The 27,642-nt window shown below is 42.2% G+C and overlaps 1 protein-coding gene across 1 annotated transcript in view; it reads right to left on the reverse strand.

Moving 5' to 3' along the window:
* LOC121556401 (serine palmitoyltransferase 3-like) overlaps positions 1-27,642 on the reverse strand; it is a 110,963-nt gene that overhangs the window by 70,962 nt on the left and 12,359 nt on the right. The window contains exons 3-4 of the mRNA XM_041870308.2: positions 17,575-17,729; positions 3,058-3,206 (exon numbers count right to left, since the gene is read on the reverse strand). Coding sequence (XP_041726242.1) covers positions 3,058-3,206; positions 17,575-17,729 — 304 coding nt within the window. The remainder of the gene's footprint in view (positions 1-3,057; positions 3,207-17,574; positions 17,730-27,642) is intronic.

Raw genomic sequence — 27,642 nt, forward strand, 5'->3', positions numbered from 1 at the left:
CAGGAAGGAAGCTCACTAGGAACAGGGTTGGAGAGCACTGCTGCAGATACTACACAGAACAAAAATATGAACGCAACATGTAAAGTGTTGGTCCCATGTTTCATGAGCTGAAATAAAAGATCCCAGAAATGTTCCATACGCACAAAAAGCTTATTTCTCTCACATTTTGTGCACAAATTTTGTTTACATCCGTGTTACTGAGTTTGTCTCCTTTGCCAAGATAATCAATCCACCTGACAGGTGTGGCATATCAAGAACCTGATTAATGTCAGTGTAGCTGTAGGTGGGTGTGGTGGTGGAATCAGGCGCAGGACGCACAAAGTAAGTCAAAAGACTTTAGTGGTTTAGCAATAAGCACAGCACGAAAAATAAATGCCCTGAGGCGAGAAACTCCGCACGCAGGCGAAATCAAACGGGCGCACAAAACACGTGCGACAAAAATACTCCAAAATACAAATGGAGAGCAGCTCAACCGAGCAAACTGTATAGACACAAGCTATACGCACGACAGTGAGAACAATCACACACAACACTAGACAAACACAACGAGAACTTATAGGACACTAATTACACTAAACGATAACATGTGTAACAACAATCAGACAAAAGCAAACGAACATAGAAACATGCAACGGTGGCAGCTAGTATTCCGGAGACGACGAACGCCGAAGCCTGCCCGAGCAAGGAAGAGAGGTAGCCTCGGCCGAAACCGTGACAATTAAACAGCATGATCATTACACAGCTGCACATTGTGCTGGGGACACTCTAAAATATGCCGTTTTGTCACACAACACAATGCCAAATGTGAATAAAGTTGCCAGAGAATTTTATTTTCATTTCGCTACCATAAGCCGCCTCCAGGAAGACTATAGATCCTCCTTAGATGACAGACAGGAAGACTATAGAGCCTCCTTAGATGACAGACAGGAAGACTATAGATTATCCTTAGATAACAGACAGGAAGACTATAGATCCTGCTTCGATAACAGACAGGAAGACATTAGATCCTCCTTAGATAATAGACAGGAAGACTATAGATCCTCCTTAGATAAGACAGGAAGACTATAGATCCTGCTTAGATAACAGACAGGAAGACTATAGATCCTCCTTAGATGACAGACAGGAAGACTATAGAGCCTCCTTAGATGACAGACAGGAAGACTATAGATTATCCTTAGATAACAGACAGGAAGACTATAGATCCTACTTCGATAACAGACAGGAAGACTATGTATCCTGCTTCGATAACAGACAGGAAGACTATAGATCCTCCTTAGATAACAGACAGGAAGACTATAGATCCTGCTTCGATAACAGACAGGAAGACTATAGATCCTTAGATAACAGACAGGAAGACTATAGATCCTCCTTAGATAACAGACAGGAAGACTATAGATCCTGCTTCGATAACAGACAGGAATACATTAGATCCTGCTTCGATAACAGACAGGAAGACTATAGATCCTGCTTCGATAACAGACAGGAAGACATTAGATCCTGCTTCGATAACAGACAGGAAGACATTAGATCCTGCTTCGATAACAGACAGGAAGACATTAGATCCTGCTTTGATAACAGACAGGAAGACATTAGATCCAGCTTCGATAACAGACAAGAAGACTATAGATAGCAGACAAGAAGACAATAGATAGCATGGTTGACAACTCCGTTGTGTCCTCCTCCCAGAGTGCAAAGAACCTTGGCGTGACCCTGGACAATACCCTGTCGTTCTCCGCTAACATCAAAGTGGTGACCCGATCCTGCAGGTTCATGCTCTACAACGTTCACAGAGTACGACCCTGCCTTACACAGAAAGCGGCACAGGTCCTAATCCAGGCACTTGTCATCTCCCGTCTGGATTCCTGCAGCTCGCTGTTGGCTGGGCTCCCTGCATGTGCCATTAAACCCCTAAGACTTATCCAGAATGCCGCAGCCCGTCTGGTGTTCAACCTTCCCAAGTTCTCTCATGTCACCCCGCTCCTCCGCACACTCCACTGGCTTCCAGTTGAGGCTCGCATCTACTACAAAACCATGGTGCTTGCCTACGGAGCTGTGAGGGGAACGGCACCTCCTTTCCTTCAGGCTCTGATCAGTCCCTACACCCAAACGAGGGCACTACGTTCATCCACCTCTGGCCTGCTAGCTCCCCTACCTCTACGGAAGCACAGTTCCCGCTCAGCCCAGTCAAAGCTATTCGCTGCTCTGGCACCCCAATGGTGGAACAAGCTCCCCCACGACGCCAGGACAGCGGAGTCACTGACCACCTTCCGGAGACACTTGAAACCCTACCTCTTTAAGGAATACCTGGAATAGTATAAAGTAATCCTTCTTCCCCTACCCCCCATAAAAACTAAAATAAAAAAGGTGGTTGTCCCACTGGCTATCATAAGTTGAATGCATGAATTTGTAAGTCGCTCTGGATAAGAGCGTCTGCTAAATGATGTAAATGTAAATGTAGACAGCAGACAGGAAGACTATAGATCCTTAGATAACAGACAGGAAGACTATAGATCCTGCTTCGATAACAGACAGGAAGACTATAGATCCTCCTTAGATAACAGACAGGAAGCCTATAGATAACAGACGGGAAGCCTATAGATAACAGACGGGAAGCCTATAGATAACAGACAGGAAGCCTATAGATAACAGACAGGAAGCATATAGATAACAGACAGGAAGCCTATAGATAACAGACAGGAAGCCTATAGATAACAGACAGGAAGCCTATAGATAACAGACAGGAAGCCTATAGATACTGCTCAGATGAGGAGTGATACCATTTTAAAGGAGTGGCTCAAGTAGTCAATACCAGTGCGTCATGGCTTTCTACAAACACACAGACAAGGGTTGCTTCCCAAATGGTACGCTATTCCTAAAACAGTGCACTGATTTTGACCAGAGCCCTTTGAGCAGTTCAGTTCTAACCTATTTTAAATTGAGGGGGAAGAGCTCTCTCCCTCTTTCACAAACACCTAAAAGTGCCCACAAAACAGCCCCACCCTCCAACCCACACATCCCCCACCACACACACACACATCCCCCGCCACAACCGCTCACCCATTTCCTGTCGTGTGCTGCAGACCCCGAGACCATACTGCTGGGTTCTGGCTGCTACAGTCTTCAGGAAATCAGCGTTGTTCTCAGCGAAACCCAGGTAGTTATAGGAACCCATGTTGATGACGTTGTCTATGGTCTTCCCTGTTAACCTGAAAACACACACACACACACATATACAGATCGTTTCATGATGTTAAACCCATGTTGATCACGTTGTCTATGGGTTTTCCTGTTAACCTGACAGATAAAGCATGAACATGCACTAATCACTTTCTACCCTGTTTCTATTAATTTTGTTACACACATTCATGTCTGATATACAAACATACAAACACACACACACTCACTTTCAAACAACCTAACTGAATTACACAGTTTTAACGGGAACCAACCTACAACATAATACAATAAGCTATTATTCACCCTGATTCTATCAGTTAACAACAATAAGCTATTATTCACCCTGAGTCTACCAGTTAACAACAATAAGCTATTATTCACCCTGAGTCTACCAGTTAACAATAAGCTATTATTCACAGAGTCTACCAGTTAACAACAATAAGCTATTATTCACCCTGAGTCTACCAGTTAACAATAAGCTATTATTCACCCTGAGTCAACCAGTTAACAACAATAAGCTATTTTTCACCCTGAGTCTACCAGTTAAAAACAATAAGCTATTACTCACGCTGAGTCTACCAGTTAACAACAATAAGCTATTATTCACCCTGAGTCAACCAGTTAACAACAATAAGCATTTATTCACCCTGAGTCAACCAGTTAACAACAGTAAGCTATTATTCACCCTGAGTCTACCAGTTAACAACAATAAGCTATTATTCACCCTGAGTCAACCAGTTAACAACAATAAGCTATTTTCAACCTGAGTCTACCAGTAAACAACAATAAGCTATTATTCACCCTGAGTCAACCAGTTAACAACACTAAGCTATTATTCACCCTGAGTCTACCAGTTAAAAACAATAAGCTAGTACTCACCCTGAGTCTCCCAGTTAACAACAATAAGATATTACTCATTCTGAGTTACCAGTTAACAACAATAAGATATTATTCAACCTGAGTGTACCAGTTAACAACAATAAGCTGTTATTCACCCTGAGTGTACCAGTTAACAACAATAAGCTAGTACTCACCCTGAGTCTCCCAGTTAACAACAATAAGATATTACTCATTCTGAGTCTACCAGTTAACAACAATAAGCTATTATTCACCCGAGTCTCCCAGTTAACAACAATAAGCTATTATTCACCATGAGTCAACCAGTTAACAACAATAAGCTATTATTCACCCGAGTCTACCAGTTAACAACAATAAGCTATTATTCACCCTGAGTCAACTAGTTAACAACACTTAGCTATTATTCACCCTGAGTCTACCAGTTAACAACAATAAGCTATTATTCACCCTGAGTCGACTAGTTAACAACAATAAGCTATTATTCACCCTGAGTCAACCAATTAACAACAATAAGCTATTATTCACCCGAGTCTACCAGTTAACAACAATAATATATTATTCACCCTGAGTCAACCAGTTAAGAACAATTAGCTATTTTCCAACCTGAGTCTACCAGTAAACAACAATAATATATTATTCACCCTGAGTCTACCAGTTAACAACAGTAAGCTATTATTCACCCTGAGTTAACCAGTTGACAACAATAAGCATTTATTCACCCTGAGTCTACCAGTTAACAACAATAACATGTTATTCACCCTGAGTCTACCAGTTAACAACAATAACATGTTATTCACCCTGAGTCTACTAGTTAACAACAATAAGCTATTATTCACCCTGAGTCTACCTGTTAACAACAATTAGCTATTATTCACCGAGTCTACCAGTAAACAACAATACGCTATTATTCACCCTCAGTCTACCAGTTAACAACAATAAGCTATTATTCACCCTGAGTCAACCAGTTAACAACACTAAGCTATTATTCACCCTGAGTCTACCAGTTAACAACAATAAGCTATTATTCACCCTGAGTCTACCAGTTAACAACAATATGCTATTATTCACCATGAGTCAACCAGTTAACAACAATAATCTGTTATTCACTTGAGTCTACTAGTTAACAACAATAAGCTATTATTCACCCTGAGTCTACCAGTTAACAACAATACGCTATTATTCACCCTGAGTCGACTAGTTAACAACAATAAGCTATTATTCACCCTGAGTCAACCAATTAACAACAATAAGCTATTATTCACCCTGAGTCTACAAGTTAACAACAATAATATATTATTCACCCTGAGTCAACCAGTTAACAACAATTAGCTATTTTCCAACCTGAGTCTACCAGTAAACAACAATAATATATTATTCACCCTGAGTCTACCAGTAAACAACAATAATATATTATTCACCCTGAGTCTACCAGTTAACAACAATAAGCTATTATTCACCCTGAGTTAACCAGTTGACAACAATAAGCATTTATTCACCCTGAGTCTACCAGTTAACAACAATAACATGTTATTCACCCTGAGTCGACTAGTTAACAACAATAAGCTATTATTCCAGCTGAGTCTACCAGTTAACAATAAGTTATTATTCACCTTGAGTCTACCAGTTAACAATAAGCTATTATTCACCCTGAGTCTACCTGTTAACAACAATGAGCTATTATTCACCGAGTCTACCAGTAAACAACAATAAGCTATTATTCACCCTGAGTCTACCAGTTAACAACAATAATATATTATTCACCCTGAGTCTACCAGTTAACAACAATAAGCTATTATTCACCCTGAGTTAACCAGTTGACAACAATAAGCATTTATTCACCCTGAGTCTACCAGTTAACAACAATAACATGTTATTCACCCTGAGTCTACTAGTTAACAACAATAAGCTATTATTCACCCTGAGTCTACCTGTTAACAACAATTAGCTATTATTCACCGAGTCTACCAGTAAACAACAATAAGCTATTATTCACCCTGAGTCAACCAGTTAACAACACTAAGCTATTATTCACCCAGAGTCTACCAGTTAACAACAATAAGCTATTATTCACCCTGAGTCTACCAGTTAACAACAATATGCTATTATTCACCATGAGTCAACCAGTTAACAACAACAAGCTATTAATCACCCTGAGTCTACCAGTTAACAACAATAAGCTATTACTCACCATGAGTCCACCAGTTGACAACAATACGCATTTATTCACCCTGAGTCTACCAGTTAACAACAATAAGCTATTATTCACCCTGAGTTAACCAGTTGACAACAATAAGCATTTATTCACCCTGAGTTAACCAGTTGACAACAATAAGCATTTATTCACCCTGAGTCTACCAGTTAACAACAATAACATGTTATTCACCCTGAGTCTACCAGTTAACAACAATAACATGTTATTCACCCTGAGTCTACTAGTTAACAACAATAAGCTATTATTCACCCTGAGTCTACCTGTTAACAACAATTAGCTATTATTCACCGAGTCTACCAGTAAACAACAATACGCTATTATTCACCCTCAGTCTACCAGTTAACAACAATAAGCTATTATTCACCCTGAGTCAACCAGTTAACAACACTAAGCTATTATTCACCCTGAGTCTACCAGTTAACAACAATAAGCTATTATTCACCCTGAGTCTACCAGTTAACAACAATATGCTATTATTCACCATGAGTCAACCAGTTAACAACAATAATCTGTTATTCACTTGAGTCTACTAGTTAACAACAATAAGCTATTATTCACCCTGAGTCTACCAGTTAACAACAATACGCTATTATTCACCCTGAGTCGACTAGTTAACAACAATAAGCTATTATTCACCCTGAGTCAACCAATTAACAACAATAAGCTATTATTCACCCTGAGTCTACAAGTTAACAACAATAATATATTATTCACCCTGAGTCTACCAGTTAACAACAATAACATGTTATTCACCCTGAGTCTACCAGTTAACAACAATAACATGTTATTCACCCTGAGTCTACTAGTTAACAACAATAAGCTATTATTCACCCTGAGTCTACCTGTTAACAACAATTAGCTATTATTCACCGAGTCTACCAGTAAACAACAATACGCTATTATTCACCCTCAGTCTACCAGTTAACAACAATAAGCTATTATTCACCCTGAGTCAACCAGTTAACAACACTAAGCTATTATTCACCCTGAGTCTACCAGTTAACAACAATAAGCTATTATTCACCCTGAGTCTACCAGTTAACAACAATATGCTATTATTCACCATGAGTCAACCAGTTAACAACAATAATCTGTTATTCACTTGAGTCTACTAGTTAACAACAATAAGCTATTATTCACCCTGAGTCTACCAGTTAACAACAATACGCTTATTATTCACCCTGAGTCGACTAGTTAACAACAATAAGCTATTATTCACCCTGAGTCAACCAATTAACAACAATAAGCTATTATTCACCCTGAGTCTACAAGTTAACAACAATAATATATTATTCACCCTGAGTCAACCAGTTAACAACAATTAGCTATTTTCCAACCTGAGTCTACCAGTAAACAACAATAATATATTATTCACCCTGAGTCTACCAGTAAACAACAATAATATATTATTCACCCTGAGTCTACCAGTTAACAACAATAAGCTATTATTCACCCTGAGTTAACCAGTTGACAACAATAAGCATTTATTCACCCTGAGTCTACCAGTTAACAACAATAACATGTTATTCACCCTGAGTCGACTAGTTAACAACAATAAGCTATTATTCCAGCTGAGTCTACCAGTTAACAATAAGTTATTATTCACCTTGAGTCTACCAGTTAACAATAAGCTATTATTCACCCTGAGTCTACCTGTTAACAACAATGAGCTATTATTCACCGAGTCTACCAGTAAACAACAATAAGCTATTATTCACCCTGAGTCTACCAGTTAACAACAATAATATATTATTCACCCTGAGTCTACCAGTTAACAACAATAAGCTATTATTCACCCTGAGTTAACCAGTTGACAACAATAAGCATTTATTCACCCTGAGTCTACCAGTTAACAACAATATCATGTTATTCACCCTGAGTCTACTAGTTAACAACAATAAGCTATTATTCACCCTGAGTCTACCTGTTAACAACAATTAGCTATTATTCACCGAGTCTACCAGTAAACAACAATAAGCTATTATTCACCCTGAGTCAACCAGTTAACAACACTAAGCTATTATTCACCCAGAGTCTACCAGTTAACAACAATAAGCTATTATTCACCCTGAGTCTACCAGTTAACAACAATATGCTATTATTCACCATGAGTCAACCAGTTAACAACAACAAGCTATTAATCACCCTGAGTCTACCAGTTAACAACAATAAGCTATTACTCACCATGAGTCCACCAGTTGACAACAATACGCATTTATTCACCCTGAGTCTACCAGTTAACAACAATAAGCTATTATTCACCCTGAGTTAACCAGTTGACAACAATAAGCATTTATTCACCCTGAGTCTACCAGTTAACAACAATAACATGTTATTCACCCTGAGTCTACTAGTTAACAACAATAAGCTATTATTCACCCTGAGTCTACCTGTTAACAACAATTAGCTATTATTCACCGAGTCTACCAGTTAACAACAATAAGCATTTATTCACCCTGAGTCAACCAGTTAACAACAATAAGCTATTATTCACCCTGAGTCTACCAGTTAACAACAATAAGCTATTATTCACCCTGAGTCAACCAGTTAACAACAATAAGCTATTTTCAACCTGAGTCTACCAGTAAACAACAATAAGCTATTATTCACCCTGAGTCAACCAGTTAACAACACTAAGCTATTATTCACCCTGAGTCTACCAGTTAAAAACAATAAGCTAGTACTCACCCTGAGTCTCCCAGTTAACAACAATAAGATATTACTCATTCTGAGTTACCAGTTAACAACAATAAGATATTATTCAACCTGAGTGTACCAGTTAACAACAATAAGCTATTATTCACCCTGAGTCAACCAGTTAACAACAATAAGTTATTACTCACTGTGAGTCTACCAGTTAACAACAATAAGCTATTATTCACCCTGAGTCTACCTGTTAACAACAATTAGCTATTATTCACCCTGAGTCTACCAGTTAACAACAATACGCTATTATTCACCCTGAGCCTACCAGTTAACAATAATAAGCTATTATTCACCATGAGTCAACCAGTTAACAACAATAAGCTATTATTCACCCGAGTCTACCAGTTAACAACAATAAGCTATTATTCACCCTGAGTCAACTAGTTAACAACACTTAGCTATTATTCACCCTGAGTCTACCAGTTAACAACAATAAGCTATTATTCACCCTGAGTCGACTAGTTAACAACAATAAGCTATTATTCACCCTGAGTCAACCAATTAACAACAATAAGCTATTATTCACCCTGAGTCTACCAGTTAACAACAATAATATATTATTCACCCTGAGTCAACCAGTTAAGAACAATTAGCTATTTTCCAACCTGAGTCTACCAGTAAACAACAATAATATATTATTCACCCTGAGTCTACCAGTTAACAACAGTAAGCTATTATTCACCCTGAGTCTACCTGTTAACAACAATTAGCTATTATTCACCGAGTCTACCAGTAAACAACAATAAGCTATTATTCACCCTGAGTCAACCAGTTAACAACACTAAGCTATTATTCACCCAGAGTCTACCAGTTAACAACAATAACCTATTATTCACCCTGAGTCTACCAGTTAACAACAATATGCTATTATTCACCATGAGTCAACCAGTTAACAACAACAAGCTATTATTCACCCTGAGTCTACCAGTTAACAACAATAAGCTATTACTCACCATGAGTCCACCAGTTGACAACAATACGCATTTATTCACCCTGAGTCTACCAGTTAACAACAATAAAATATTATTCACCCTGAGTTAACCAGTTGACAACAATAAGCATTTATTCACCCTGAGTCTACCAGTTAACAACAATAACATGTTATTCACCCTGAGTCTACTAGTTAACAACAATATGCTATTATTCACCATGAGTCAACCAGTTAACAACAACAAGCTATTATTCACCCTGAGTCTACCAGTTAACAACAATAAGCTATTACTCACCATGAGTCCACCAGTTGACAACAATACGATTTATTCACCCTGAGTCTACCAGTTAACAACAATAAAATATTATTCACCCTGAGTTAACCAGTTGACAACAATAAGCATTTATTCACCCTGAGTCTACCAGTTAACAACAATAACATGTTATTCACCCTGAGTCTACTAGTTAACAACAATAAGCTATTATTCACCCTGAGTCTACCTGTTAACAACAATTAGCTATTATTCACCGAGTCTACCAGTTAACAACAATAAGCATTTATTCACCCTGAGTCAACCAGTTAACAACAATAAGCTATTATTCACCCTGAGTCAACCAGTTAACAACAATAAGCTATTTTCAACCTGAGTCTACCAGTAAACAACAATAAGCTATTATTCACCCTGAGTCAACCAGTTAACAACACTAAGCTATTATTCACCCTGAGTCTACCAGTTAAAAACAATAAGCTAGTACTCACCCTGAGTCTCCCAGTTAACAACAATAAGATATTACTCATTCTGAGTTACCAGTTAACAACAATAAGATATTATTCAACCTGAGTGTACCAGTTAACAACAATAGCTGTTATTCACCCTGAGTGTACCAGTTAACAACAATAAGCTATTATTCACCCTGAGTCAACCAGTTAACAACAATAAGTTATTACTCACTGTGAGTCTACCAGTTAACAACAATAAGCTATTATTCACCCTGAGTCTACCTGTTAACAACAATTAGCTATTATTCACCCTGAGTCTACCAGTTAACAACAATACGCTATTATTCACCCTGAGCCTACCAGTTAACAATAATAAGCTATTATTCACCATGAGTCAACCAGTTAACAACAATAAGCTATTATTCACCTGAGTCTACCAGTTAACAACAATAAGCTATTATTCACCCTGAGTCAACTAGTTAACAACACTTAGCTATTATTCACCCTGAGTCTACCAGTTAACAACAATAAGCTATTATTCACCCTGAGTCGACTAGTTAACAACAATAAGCTATTATTCACCCTGAGTCAACCAATTAACAACAATAAGCTATTATTCACCCTGAGTCTACCAGTTAACAACAATAATATATTATTCACCCTGAGTCAACCAGTTAAGAACAATTAGCTATTTTCCAACCTGAGTCTACCAGTAAACAACAATAATATATTATTCACCCTGAGTCTACCAGTTAACAACAGTAAGCTATTATTCACCCTGAGTTAACCAGTTGACAACAATAAGCATTTATTCACCCTGAGTCTACCAGTTAACAACAATAACATGTTATTCACCCTGAGTCTACCAGTTAACAACAATAACATGTTATTCACCCTGAGTCTACTAGTTAACAACAATAAGCTATTATTCACCCTGAGTCTACCTGTTAACAACAATTAGCTATTATTCACCGAGTCTACCAGTAAACAACAATACGCTATTATTCACCCTGAGTCTACCAGTTAACAACAATAAGCTATTATTCACCCTGAGTCAACCAGTTAAAAACACTAAGCTATTATTCACCCAGAGTCTACCAGTTAACAACAATAACCTATTATTCACCCTGAGTCTACCAGTTAACAACAATAAGCTATTACTCACCATGAGTCCACCAGTTGACAACAATACGCATTTATTCACCCTGAGTCTACCAGTTAACAACAATAAAATATTATTCACCCTGAGTTAACCAGTTGACAACAATAAGCATTTATTCACCCTGAGTCTACCAGTTAACAACAATAACATGTTATTCACCCTGAGTCTACTAGTTAACAACAATATGCTATTATTCACCATGAGTCAACCAGTTAACAACAACAAGCTATTATTCACCCTGAGTCTACCAGTTAACAACAATAAGCTATTACTCACCATGAGTCCACCAGTTGACAACAATACGCATTTATTCACCCTGAGTCTACCAGTTAACAACAATAAAATATTATTCACCCTGAGTTAACCAGTTGACAACAATAAGCATTTATTCACCCTGAGTCTACCAGTTAACAACAATAACATGTTATTCACCCTGAGTCTACTAGTTAACAACAATAAGCTATTATTCACCCTGAGTCTACCTGTTAACAACAATTAGCTATTATTCACCGAGTCTACCAGTTAACAACAATAAGCATTTATTCACCCTGAGTCAACCAGTTAACAACAATAAGCTATTATTCACCCTGAGTCAACCAGTTAACAACAATAAGCTATTTTCAACCTGAGTCTACCAGTAAACAACAATAAGCTATTATTCACCCTGAGTCAACCAGTTAACAACACTAAGCTATTATTCACCCTGAGTCTACCAGTTAAAAACAATAAGCTAGTACTCACCCTGAGTCTCCCAGTTAACAACAATAAGATATTACTCATTCTGAGTTACCAGTTAACAACAATAAGATATTATTCAACCTGAGTGTACCAGTTAACAACAATAGCTGTTATTCACCCTGAGTGTACCAGTTAACAACAATAAGCTATTATTCACCCTGAGTCAACCAGTTAACAACAATAAGTTATTACTCACTGTGAGTCTACCAGTTAACAACAATAAGCTATTATTCACCCTGAGTCTACCTGTTAACAACAATTAGCTATTATTCACCCTGAGTCTACCAGTTAACAACAATACGCTATTATTCACCCTGAGCCTACCAGTTAACAATAATAAGCTATTATTCACCATGAGTCAACCAGTTAACAACAATAAGCTATTATTCACCCGAGTCTACCAGTTAACAACAATAAGCTATTATTCACCCTGAGTCAACTAGTTAACAACACTTAGCTATTATTCACCCTGAGTCTACCAGTTAACAACAATAAGCTATTATTCACCCTGAGTCGACTAGTTAACAACAATAAGCTATTATTCACCCTGAGTCAACCAATTAACAACAATAAGCTATTATTCACCCTGAGTCTACCAGTTAACAACAATAATATATTATTCACCCTGAGTCAACCAGTTAAGAACAATTAGCTATTTTCCAACCTGAGTCTACCAGTAAACAACAATAATATATTATTCACCCTGAGTCTACCAGTTAACAACAGTAAGCTATTATTCACCCTGAGTTAACCAGTTGACAACAATAAGCATTTATTCACCCTGAGTCTACCAGTTAACAACAATAACATGTTATTCACCCTGAGTCTACCAGTTAACAACAATAACATGTTATTCACCCTGAGTCTACTAGTTAACAACAATAAGCTATTATTCACCCTGAGTCTACCTGTTAACAACAATTAGCTATTATTCACCGAGTCTACCAGTAAACAACAATACGCTATTATTCACCCTGAGTCTACCAGTTAACAACAATAAGCTATTATTCACCCTGAGTCAACCAGTTAACAACACTAAGCTATTATTCACCCTGAGTCTACCAGTTAACAACAATAAGCTATTATTCACCCTGAGTCTACCAGTTAACAACAATATGCTATTATTCACCATGAGTCAACCAGTTAACAACAATAATCTGTTATTCACTTGAGTCTACTAGTTAACAACAATAAGCTATTATTCACCCTGAGTCTACCAGTTAACAACAATAAGCTATTATTCACCCTGAGTCGACTAGTTAACAACAATAAGCTATTATTCACACTGAGTCAACCAATTAACAACAATAAGCTATTATTCACCCTGAGTCTACCAGTTAACAACAATAATATATTATTCACCCTGAGTCAACCAGTTAACAACAATTAGCTATTTTCCAACCTGAGTCTACCAGTAAACAACAATAATATATTATTCACCCTGAGTCTACCAGTAAACAACAATAATATATTATTCACCCTGAGTCTACCAGTTAACAACAATAAGCTATTATTCACCCTGAGTTAACCAGTTGACAACAATAAGCATTTATTCACCCTGAGTCTACCAGTTAACAACAATAACATGTTATTCACCCTGAGTCGACTAGTTAACAACAATAAGCTATTATTCCAGCTGAGTCTACCAGTTAACAATAAGCTATTATTCACCCTGAGTCTACCAGTTAACAATAAGCTATTATTCACCCTGAGTCTACCTGTTAACAACAATGAGCTATTATTCACCGAGTCTACCAGTAAACAACAATAAGCTATTATTCACCCTGAGTCTACCAGTTAACAACAATAATATATTATTCACCCTGAGTCTACCAGTTAACAACAATAAGCTATTATTCACCCTGAGTTAACCAGTTGACAACAATAAGCATTTATTCACCCTGAGTCTACCAGTTAACAACAATAACATGTTATTCACCCTGAGTCTACTAGTTAACAACAATAAGCTATTATTCACCCTGAGTCTACCTGTTAACAACAATTAGCTATTATTCACCGAGTCTACCAGTAAACAACAATAAGCTATTATTCACCCTGAGTCAACCAGTTAACAACACTAAGCTATTATTCACCCAGAGTCTACCAGTTAACAACAATAAGCTATTATTCACCCCTGAGTCTACCAGTTAACAACAATATGCTATTATTCACCATGAGTCAACCAGTTAACAACAACAAGCTATTATTCACCCTGAGTCTACCAGTTAACAACAATAAGCTATTACTCACCATGAGTCCACCAGTTGACAACAATACGCATTTATTCACCCTGAGTCTACCAGTTAACAACAATAAGCTATTATTCACCCTGAGTTAACCAGTTGACAACAATAAGCATTTATTCACCCTGAGTCTACCAGTTAACAACAATAACATGTTATTCACCCTGAGTCTACTAGTTAACAACAATAAGCTATTATTCACCCTGAGTCTACCTGTTAACAACAATTAGCTATTATTCACCGAGTCTACCAGTAAACAACAATAAGCTGTTATTCACCCTGAGTCTACCAGTTAACAACAATAATATATTATTCACCCTGAGTCTACCAGTTAACAACAATAAGCTATTATTCACCCTGAGTTAACCAGTTGACAACAATAAGCATTTATTCACCCTGAGTCTACCAGTTAACAACAATAACATGTTATTCACCCTGAGTCTACTAGTTAACAACAATAAGCTATTATTCACCCTGAGTCTACCTGTTAACAACAATGAGCTATTATTCACCGAGTCTACCAGTAAACAACAATAAGCTATTATTCACCCTGAGTCTACCAGTTAACAACAATAATATATTATTCACCCTGAGTCTACCAGTTAACAACAATAAGCTATTATTCACCCTGAGTTAACCAGTTGACAACAATAAGCATTTATTCACCCTGAGTCTACCAGTTAACAACAATAACATGTTATTCACCCTGAGTCTACTAGTTAACAACAATAAGCTATTATTCACCCTGAGTCTACCTGTTAACAACAATTAGCTATTATTCACCGAGTCTACCAGTAAACAACAATAAGCTATTATTCACCCTGAGTCTACCAGTTAACAACAATAAGCTATTATTCACCCTGAGTCAACCAGTTAACAACACTAAGCTATTATTCACCCTGAGTCTACCAGTTAACAACAATAAGCTATTATTCACCCTGAGTCTACCAGTTAACAACAATATGCTATTATTCACCATGAGTCAACCAGTTAACAACAACAAGCTATTATTCACCCTGAGTCTACCAGTTAACAACAATAAGCTATTACTCACCATGAGTCCACCAGTTAACAACAATAACATGTTATTCACCCTGAGTCTACCAGTTAACAACAATAAGCTATTATTCACCCTGAGTCTACCAGTTAACAACAATAAGCTATTATTCACCCTGAGTCTACCAGTTAACAACAATAATATATTATTCACCCTGAGTCTACCAGTTAACAACAATAAGCTATTATTCACCCTGAGTTAACCAGTTGACAACAATAAGCATTTATTCACCCTGAGTCTACCAGTTAACAACAATAACATGTTATTCACCCTGAGTCTACTAGTTAACAACAATAAGCTATTATTCACCCTGAGTCTACCAGTTAACAACAATTAGCTATTATTCACCGAGTCTACCAGTAAACAACAATAAGCTATTATTCACCCTGAGTCTACCAGTTAACAACAATAAGCTATTATTCACCCTGAGTCAACCAGTTAACAACACTAAGCTATTATTCACCCTGAGTCTACCAGTTAACAACAATAAGCTATTATTCACCCTGAGTCTACCAGTTAACAACAATATGCTATTATTCACCATGAGTCAACCAGTTAACAACAACAAGCTATTATTCACCCTGAGTCTACCAGTTAACAACAATAAGCTATTACTCACCATGAGTCCACCAGTTAACAACAATAAACTATTATTCACCCTGAGTCTACCAGTTAACAACAATAATCTGTTATTCACTTGAGTCTACTAGTTAACAACAATAAGCTATTATTCACCCTGAGTCTACCAGTTAACAACAATAAGCTATTATTCACCCTGAGTCTACCAGTTAACAACAATAAGCTATTATTCACCCTGAGTCTACCAGTTAACAACAATAAGCTATTATTCACCCTGAGTCAAACAGTTAACAACAATAAGCTATTATTCACCCTGAGTCTACCAGTTAACAACAATAAGCTATTATTCACGCTGAGTCTACCAGTTAACAATAAGCTATTATTCCAGCTGAGTCTACCAGTTAACAATAAGCTATTATTCACCCTGAGTCTACCAGTTAACAATAAGCTATTATTCACCCTGAGTCTACCAGTTAACAACAATAAGCTATTATTCACCCTGAGTCTACCAGTTAACAACAATAAGCTATTATTCACCCTGAGTCTACCAGTAAACAACAATAAGCTATTATTCACGCTGAGTCTACCAGTTAACAATAAGCTATTATTCATGCTGAGTCTACCAGTTAACAATAAGCTAATATTCACCCTGAGTCTACCAGTTAACAACACAGTAAACAAACCTTCACAAACAAATGAATCAATATTTGCGTTATTCAATTAGCTCTTAACACCTGACACTGATTATCATTTATGCCCAGTGTGAGTTTGAATCCCAAACCAACCCCTAGCCCCTACACCCTAGATACTAGTTTATCAACCCCTAGCACCTACAGCCTAGACACATGTTTAGGTCTGACAGGATTGGATGACAACAAGCCTTTCAGAGAGCAAGATGTAGCTACCACCATATTGCTACCACCATATTGCTACCACATATACATCTTTCAGAAGGCACGATGAAGCTACCACCATATTGCTGCCACGCTTACATCATCTCAGATCTACAAGTGCATATGGGGTAGTGGTTGATTTGGGATTCAAGGTGAATAAGTAGTGGTTGATTTGGGATTCAAGGTGAATAAGTAGTGGTTGATTTGGGATTCAAGGTGAATAAGTAGTGGTTGATTTGGGATTCAAGGTGAATAAGTAGGGGTTGATTTGGGATTCAAGGTGAATAAGTGTCAGTACCTGAATGTCCAGTTGTGATCTGGGGACACCCTCTCCATCACGTCAAACACAGGGCCGGGCAGACTGCAGATAGGTCTGTTCCAGCTGTCTCTCACTCTCATGTACAGGTTACGGGTGTAGAAGTTCTCAAAGTCTTGATACAGCGGGACAAAATCCTGAGGACATATTGAAACCGGTTTAGTATCACAGCACAGCATGATTACTACATGGTTTTTATACCGGTAAGTATGATTGAATACTTAGAGAGTGGTGGTGCAGTGCACTACTCAAATACAATACAATTTTGTTTGTCAACAATGCAGAGAGGAAGAAAATAGATAAATAATATAAATATAATAACACCTAATAATAAAAGTAATAATAATTACAAAATGAGTAACGATAACTTGGCTATATACACGGGTACGAGCACCGAGTTGATGTGCAGGGGTACGAGGTAATTGAGGTAGATATGTACATAATTTATAACTAGGAATAGAGTGACTAGACAACAAGGATAGATAATAAACAGTAGCAGCAGCGTATGTGATGAGTCAAAAAAGTTAGTGCAAAAAGGGTCAATGCAGACAGTTAAAAAAAACAAATAGCTACCCGGACTAACTATTTAGCAGTCTTATGGCTTGGGGGTAGAAGCTGTTCAGGGTCCTGTTGGTTTCCAGACTTGGTGCATCGGTACCGCTTGCTGAGCGGTAGCAGAGAGAACAGTCTGACTTGGGTGGCTGGAGTCTTTCCTCTGACCGCCTGGTATAGAGGTCCTGGATGGCAGGGGACTGTGTGGGGAATGTGTTGTTGCCTACCCTCTAGGGCTGGTATAGAGGTCCTGGATGTGTTGTTGCCTACCCTCTAGGGCTGGTATAGAGGTCCTGGATGTGTTGTTGCCTACCCTCTAGGGCTGGTATAGAGGTCCTGGATGTGTTGTTGCCTACCCTCTAGGGCTGGTATAGAGGTCCTGGATGTGTTGTTGCCTACCCTCTAGGGCTGGTATAGAGGTCCTGGATGTGTTGTTGCCTACCCTCTAGGGCTGGTATAGAGGTCCTGGATGTGTTGTTGCCTACCCTCTAGGGCTGGTATAGAGGTCCTGGATGGCAGGGGAGTAGTGGTGGTGAATGTGTTGTTGCCTACCCTCTAGGGCTGGGAATTATTATCTGTATATTTTCCATCATGGAGATCATTAGTTCTATCTCTGAGGAGCAGAGCACTTCACAGAGTTCATTAACACTAGATCAGATCAACCACAGCAGGTAGGCTAGCGGTTAGAGCGTTGGGTAGGTAGCCTAGCGGTTAGAGCGTTGGGTAGGTAGCCTAGCGGTTAGAGCGTTGGGTAGGTAGCCTAGCGGTTAGAGCGTTGGGTAGGTAGCCTAGCGGTTAGAGCATTGGGCAGGTAGCCTAGCGGTTAGAGCATTGGGCAGGTAGCCTAGCGGTTAGAGCATTGGGCAGGTAGCGTAGCGGTTAGAGCGTTGGGCAGGTAGCCTAGCGGTTAGAGCATTGGGCAGGTAGCCTAGCGGTTAGAGCATTGGGCAGGTAGCCTAGCGGTTAGAGCATTGGGCAGGTAGCCTAGCGGTTAGAGCATTGGGCAGGTAGCCTAGCGGTTAGAGCATTGGGCAGGTAGCCTAGCGGTTAGAGCATTGGGCAGGTAGCCTAGCGGTTAGAGCATTGGGCGGGTAGTTTGTGTTGTCTTGTCATCTCCTCAAGTCAAATCAAATCCTACTGTCATTACCTAGCCTGGTCACAGGTCTGTTTGTGTTGTCTTGTGAACTCTTATTTGTCACAACAGGACATCACAAACAGATGTGGGACTAGGTTATAACACCATGTTCCTTTCAGAAATTTAACATCACTTCCTGAAACTTTAAAACGCATATTTCCTAATTGAATTGACTACAGTGTAGAGTAGATAAGGGACGTGTAATAACATGCAAATTATTGACCTTTATTTAGGGAGCCACCATTGAAACCAGTGTCTCTTTTACAAGGGAGCCCTGCATATACAATTTCATAAAACACCCGGTTCCCTACATACCACCCTGTTCCCTACATACCAACTGGTTCCCTACATACCACCCTGTTCCCTACATACCACCCTGTTCCCTACATACCACCCTGTTACCTGCATACCACCCTGTTCCCTACATATCAACCTGTTCCCTACATACCACCCTGTTCCCTACATACCACCCTGTTCCCTACATACCACCCTGTTCCCTACATACCACCCTGTTCCCTACATGGCAACCTGTTCCCTACATACCACCCTGTTCCCTACATGGCAACCTGTTCCCTGCATACCACCCTGTTCCCTACATACCACCCTGTTCCCTACATACCACCCTGTTCCCTACATACCACCCTGTTCCCTACATACCACCCTGTTCCCTACATGGCAACCTGTTCCCTACATACCACCCTGTTCCCTACATGGCAACCTGTTCCCTACATACCACCCCTGTTCCCTACATGGCAACCTGTTCCCTACATACCACCCTGTTCCCTACATGGCAACCTGTTCCCTACATACCACCCTGTTCCCTACATACCACCCTGTTCCCTACATACCACCCTGTTCCCTACATGGCAACCTGTTCCCTACATACCACCCTGTTCCCTACATGGCAACCTGTTCCCTACATACCACCCTGTTCCCTACATGGCAACCTGTTCCCTACATACCACCCTGTTCCCTACATACCACCCTGTTCCCTACATACCACCCTGTTCCCTACATGGCAACCTGTTCCCTACATACCACCCTGTTCCCTACATGGCAACCTGTTCCCTACATACCACCCTGTTCCCTACATGGCAACCTGTTCCCTACATACCACCCTGTTCCCTACATACCACCCCTGTTCCCTACATACCACCCTGTTCCCTACATGGCAACCTGTTCCCTACATACCACCCTGTTCCCTACATACCACCCTGTTCCCTACATGGCAACCTGTTCCCTACATATCAACCAGTTCCCTACATACCACCCTGTTCCCTACATACCACCCTGTTCCCTACATACCACCCTGTTCCCTACATGGCAACCTGTTCCCTACATACCACCCTGTTCCCTACATACCACCCTGTTCCCTACATGGCAACCTGTTCCCTACATATCAACCTGTTCCCTACATACCACCCAGTTCCCTACATACCACCCTGTTCCCTACATACCACCCTGTTCTCTACATACCACCCTGTTCCCTACATACCACCCTGTTCCCTACATACCACCCTGTTCCCTACATACTTCCCTGTTCCCTACATGGCAAACTGTTCCCTACATACCACCCTGTTCCCTACATGGCAACCTGTTCCCTACATACCACCCTGTTCCCTACATACCACCCTGTTCCCTACATACCACCCTGTTCCCTACATACCACCCTGTTCCCTACATACCACCCTGTTCCCTACATACCAACCTGTTCCCTACATACCACCCTGTTCCCTACATACCACCCTGTTCCCTACATACTTCCCTGTTCCCTACATGGCAACCTGTTCCCTACATACCACCCTGTTCCCTACATACCACCCTGTTCCCTACATACCACCCTGTTCCCTACATGGCAACCTGTTCCCTACATACCACCCTGTTCCCTACATGGCAACCTGTTCCCTACATACCACCCTGTTCCCTACATACCACCCTGTTCCCTACATACCACCCTGTTCCCTACATACCACCCTGTTCCCTACATGGCAACCTGTTCCCTACATATCAACCAGTTCCCTACATGGCAACCTGTTCCCTACATACCAACCTGTTCCCTACATATCAACCAGTTCCCTACATGGCAACCTGTTCCCTACATACCACCCTGTTCCCTACATAGCACCCTGCTCCCTACATACCACCCTGTTCCCTACATACCACCCTGTTCCCTACATACCACCCTGTTCCCTACATGGCAACCTGTTCCCTACATACCACCCTGTTCCCTACATACCACCCTGTTCCCTACATACCACCCTGTTCCCTACATACCACCCTGTTCCCTACATATCAACCAGTTCCCTACATACTTCCCTGTTCCCTACATACCACCCTGTTCCCTACATACTTCCCTGTTCCCTACATGGCAACCTGTTCCCTACATACCACCCTGTTCCCTACATACCACCCTGTTCCCTACATACCACCCTGTTCCCTACATACTTCCCTGTTCCCTACATGGCAACCTGTTCCCTACATACCACCCTGTTCCCTACATACCACCCTGTTCCCTACATGGCAACCTGTTCCCTACATACCACCCTGTTCCCTACATGGCAACCTGTTCCCTACATACCACCCTGTTCCCTACATACCACCCTGTTCCCTACATACCACCCTGTTCCCTACATGGCAACCTGTTCCCTACATACCACCCTGTTCCCTACATGGCAACCTGTTCCCTACATACCACCCTGTTCCCTACATGGCAACCTGTTCCCTACATACCACCCTGTTCCCTACATACCACCCTGTTCCCTACATACCACCCTGTTCCCTACATGGCAACCTGTTCCCTACATACCACCCTGTTCCCTACATACCACCCTGTTCCCTACATGGCAACCTGTTCCCTACATATCAACCAGTTCCCTACATACCACCCTGTTCCCTACATACCACCCTGTTCCCTACATACCACCCTGTTCCCTACATGGCAACCTGTTCCCTACATACCACCCTGTTCCCTACATGGCAACCTGTTCCCTACATACCACCCTGTTCCCTACATGGCAACCTGTTCCCTACATATCAACCTGTTCCCTACATACCACCCAGTTCCCTACATACCACCCTGTTCCCTACATACCACCCTGTTCTCTACATACCACCCTGTTCCCTACATACCACCCTGTTCCCTACATACCACCCTGTTCCCTACATACTTCCCTGTTCCCTACATGGCAAACTGTTCCCTACATACCACCCTGTTCCCTACATGGCAACCTGTTCCCTACATACCACCCTGTTCCCTACATACCACCCTGTTCCCTACATACCACCCTGTTCCCTACATACCACCCTGTTCCCTACATACCAACCTGTTCCCTACATACCACCCTGTTCCCTACATACCACCCTGTTCCCTACATACTTCCCTGTTCCCTACATGGCAACCTGTTCCCTACATACCACCCTGTTCCCTACATACCACCCTGTTCCCTACATACCACCCTGTTCCCTACATGGCAACCTGTTCCCTACATACCACCCTGTTCCCTACATGGCAACCTGTTCCCTACATACCACCCTGTTCCCTACATACCACCCTGTTCCCTACATACCACCCTGTTCCCTACATGGCAACCTGTTCCCTACATATCAACCAGTTCCCTACATGGCAACCTGTTCCCTACATACCACCCTGTTCCCTACATACCAACCTGTTCCCTACATATCAACCAGTTCCCTACATGGCAACCTGTTCCCTACATACCACCCTGTTCCCTACATAGCACCCTGCTCCCTACATACCACCCTGTTCCCTACATACCACCCTGTTCCCTACATACCACCCTGTTCCCTACATGGCAACCTGTTCCCTACATGGCAACCTGTTCCCTACATACCACCCTGTTCCCTACATACCACCCTGTTCCCTACATACCACCCTGTTCCCTACATATCAACCAGTTCCCTACATACTTCCCTGTTCCCTACATACCACCCTGTTCCCTACATACTTCCCTGTTCCCTACATGGCAACCTGTTCCCTACATACCACCCTGTTCCCTACATACCACCCTGTTCCCTACATACCACCCTGTTCCCTTTATACCACCCTGTTCCCTACATACTTCCCTGTTCCCTACATGGCAACCTGTTCCCTACATACCACCCTGTTCCCTACATACCACCCTGTTCCCTACATACCACCCTGTTCCCTACATACCACCCTGTTCCCTACATACCACCCTGTTCCCTACATACCACCCTGTTCCCTTTATACCACCCTGTTCCCTACATACTTCCCTGTTCCCTACATGGCAACCTGTTCCCTACATACCACCCTGTTCCCTACATACCACCCTGTTCCCTACATACCACCCTGTTCCCTACATACCACCCTGTTCCCTACATACCAACCTGTTCCCTACATACCAACCTGTTCCCTACATACTTCCCTGTTCCCTACATGGCAACCTGTTCCCTACATACCACCCTGTTCCCTATATACCACCCTGTTCCCTACATACCACCCTGTTACCTACATACCACCCTGTTCCCTACATGGCACCCTGTTCTCTACATACCACCCTGTTCTCTACATGGCAACCTGTTCCCTACATACCACCCTGTTCCCTACATACCACCCTGTTCCCTACATACCACCCTGTTCCCTACATACCACCCTGTTCCCTACATACCACCCTGTTCCCTACATATCAACCAGTTCCCTACATACCACCCTGTTACCTACATACCACCCTGTTCCCTACATACCACCCTGTTCCCTACATACCACCCTGTTCCCTACATACCACCCTGTTCCCTACATACCACCCTGTTCCCTACATATCAACCAGTTCCCTACATACCACCCTGTTACCTACATACCACCCTGTTCCCTACATACCACCCTGTTCCCTACATACCACCCTGTTCCCTACATACCACCCTGTTCCCTACATACCACCCTGTTCCCTACATACCACCCTGTTCCCTACATACATTTACATTTACATTTAGTCATTTAGCAGACGCTCTTATCCAGAGCGACTTACAGTTAGTGAGTGTATACATATATTTTTTTTTTCATACCCCCTGTGGGAATCGAACCCACAACCCTGGCGTTGCAAACACCATGCTCTACCAACTGAGCTACATCCCTGCCGGCCATTCCCTCCCCTACCCTGGACGACGCTGGGCCAATTGTGCGCCGCCCCATGGGTCTCCCGGTCGCGGCCGGCTACGACAGAGCCTGGATTCGAACCAGGATCTCTAGTGGCACAGCTAGCACTGCGATGCAGTGCCTTAGACCACTGTACCACCCTGTTCCCTACATACCACCCTGTTCCCTACATACCAACCTGTTCCCTACATACCAACCTGTTCCCTACATACTTCCCTGTTCCCTACATGGCAACCTGTTCCCTACATACCACCCTGTTCCCTATATACCACCCTGTTCCCTACATACCACCCTGTTACCTACATACCACCCTGTTCCCTACATGGCACCCTGTTCTCTACATACCACCCTGTTCTCTACATGGCAACCTGTTCCCTACATACCACCCTGTTCCCTACATACCACCCTGTTCCCTACATACCACCCTGTTCCCTACATACCACCCTGTTCCCTACATACCACCCTGTTCCCTACATACCACCCTGTTCCTACATACCACCCTGTTCCTACATATCAACCAGTTCCCTACATACCACCCTGTTCCCTACATACCACCCTGTTCCCTACATACCACCCTGTTCCCTACATACCACCCTGTTCCCTACATACCACCCTGTTCCCTACATACCACCCTGTTCCCTACATACCACCCTGTTCCCTACATACATTTACATTTACATTTAGTCATTTAGCAGACGCTCTTATCCAGAGCGACTTACAGTTAGTGAGTGTATACATATATTTTTTTTTCATACCCCCTGTGGGAATCGAACCCACAACCCTGGCGTTGCAAACACCATGCTCTACCAACTGAGCTACATCCCTGCCGGCCATTCCCTCCCCTACCCTGGACGACGCTGGGCCAATTGTGCGCCGCCCCATGGGTCTCCCGGTCGCGGCCGGCTACGACAGAGCCTGGATTCGAACCAGGATCTCTAGTGGCACAGCTAGCACTGCGATGCAGTGCCTTAGACCACTGTACCACCCGGTTCCCTACATGGCACCCTGTTCCCTACATACCACCCTGTTCCCTACATACCACCCTGTTCCCTACATACCACCCTGTTCCCTACATACCACCCTGTTCCCTACATACCAATCTGTTCCCTACATACCACCCTGTTCCCTACATACCACCCTGTTCCCTACATACTTCCCTGTTCCCTACATGGCAACCTGTTCCCTACATACCACCCTGTTCCCTATATACCACCCTGTTCCCTACATACCACCCTGTTACCTACATACCACCCTGTTCCCTACATGGCACCCTGTTCTCTACATACCACCCTGTTCTCTACATGGCAACCTGTTCCCTACATACCACCCCTGTTCCCTACATACCACCCTGTTCCCTACATACCACCCTGTTCCTACATACCACCCTGTTCCCTACATACCACCCTGTTCCCTACATACCACCCTGTTCCCTACATACCACCCTGTTCCCTACATATCAACCAGTTCCCTACATACCACCCTGTTACCTACATACCACCCTGTTCCCTACATACCACCCTGTTCCCTACATACCACCCTGTTCCCTACATACCACCCTGTTCCCTACATACCACCCTGTTCCCTACATACATTTACATTTACATTTAGTCATTTAGCAGACGCTCTTATCCAGAGCGACTTACAGTTAGTGAGTGTATACATATATATTTTTTTTCATACCCCCTGTGGGAATCGAACCCACAACCCTGGCGTTGCAAACACCATGCTCTACCAACTGAGCTACATCCCTGCCGGCCATTCCCTCCCCTACCCTGGACGACGCTGGGCCAATTGTGCGCCGCCCCATGGGTCTCCCGGTCGCGGCCGGCTACGACAGAGCCTGGATTCGAACCAGGATCTCTAGTGGCACAGCTAGCACTGCGATGCAGTGCCTTAGACCACTGTACCACCCGGTTCCCTACATGGCACCCTGTTCCCTACAAACCACCCTGTTCCCTACAAACCACCCTGTTCCCTACATACCACCCTGTTCCCTACATACCACCCTGTTCCCTACATACTTCCCTGTTCCCTACATGGCAACCTGTTCCCTACATACCACCCTGTTCCCTACATACCACCCTGTTCCCTACATACCACCCTGTTCCCTACATACCACCCTGTTCCCTACATACCACCCTGTTCCCTACATACCAATCTGTTCCCTACATACCACCCTGTTCCCTACATACCACCCTGTTCCCTACATACCATCCTGTTCTCTAGATGGCACCCTGTTCCCTACATACCACCCTGTTCCCTACATACCACCCTGTTCCCTACATACCACCCTGTTCCCTACATACCAATCTGTTCCCTACAAACCACCCTGTTCCCTACATGGCACCCTGTTCCCTACATGGCACCCTGTTCCCTACATACCACCCTGGTCCCTACATACCACCCTGGTCCCTACATGTCACCCTGGTCCCTACATACCACCCTGTTCCCTACATACCACCCTGTTCCCTACATACCACCCTGTTCCCTACATACTTCCCTGTTCCCTACATGGCAACCTGTTCCCTACATACCACCCTGTTCCTTACATACCACCCTGTTCCCTACATACCACCCTGTTCTCTACATACCACCCTGTTCTCTACATACCACCCTGTTCCCTACATACCACCCTGTTCCCTACATACCACCCTGTTCCCTACATACTTCCCTGTTCCCTACATGGCAACCTGTTCCCTACATACCACCCTGTTCCCTATATACCACCCTGTTCCCTACATACCACCCTGTTACCTACATACCACCCTGTTCCCTACATGGCACCCTGTTCTCTACATACCACCCTGTTCTCTGCATGGCAACCTGTTCCCTACAAACCACCCTGTTCCCTACATACCACCCTGTTCCCTACATACCACCCTGTTCCCTATAAACCACCCTGTTCCCTACATACCACCCTGTTCTCTACATGGCACCCTGTTCCCTACATACCACCCTGTTCCCTACATACCACCCTGTTCCCTACATACCACCCTGTTCTCTACATACCACCCTGTTCCCTACATACCACCCTGTTCCCTACATACCACCCTGTTCCCTACATACCACCCTGTTCCCTACATACTTCCCTGTTCCCTACATGGCAACCTGTTCCCTACATACCACCCTGTTCCCTACATACCAACCTGTTCCCTACATACCACCCTGTTCCCTACATACCAACCTGTTCCCTACATACCACCCTGTTCCCTACATACCACCCTGTTCT

This window comes from Coregonus clupeaformis, unplaced genomic scaffold (genome assembly GCF_020615455.1).
Source record: "Coregonus clupeaformis isolate EN_2021a unplaced genomic scaffold, ASM2061545v1 scaf0381, whole genome shotgun sequence".
Classification (NCBI taxonomy): Eukaryota; Metazoa; Chordata; class Actinopteri; order Salmoniformes; family Salmonidae; genus Coregonus; species Coregonus clupeaformis.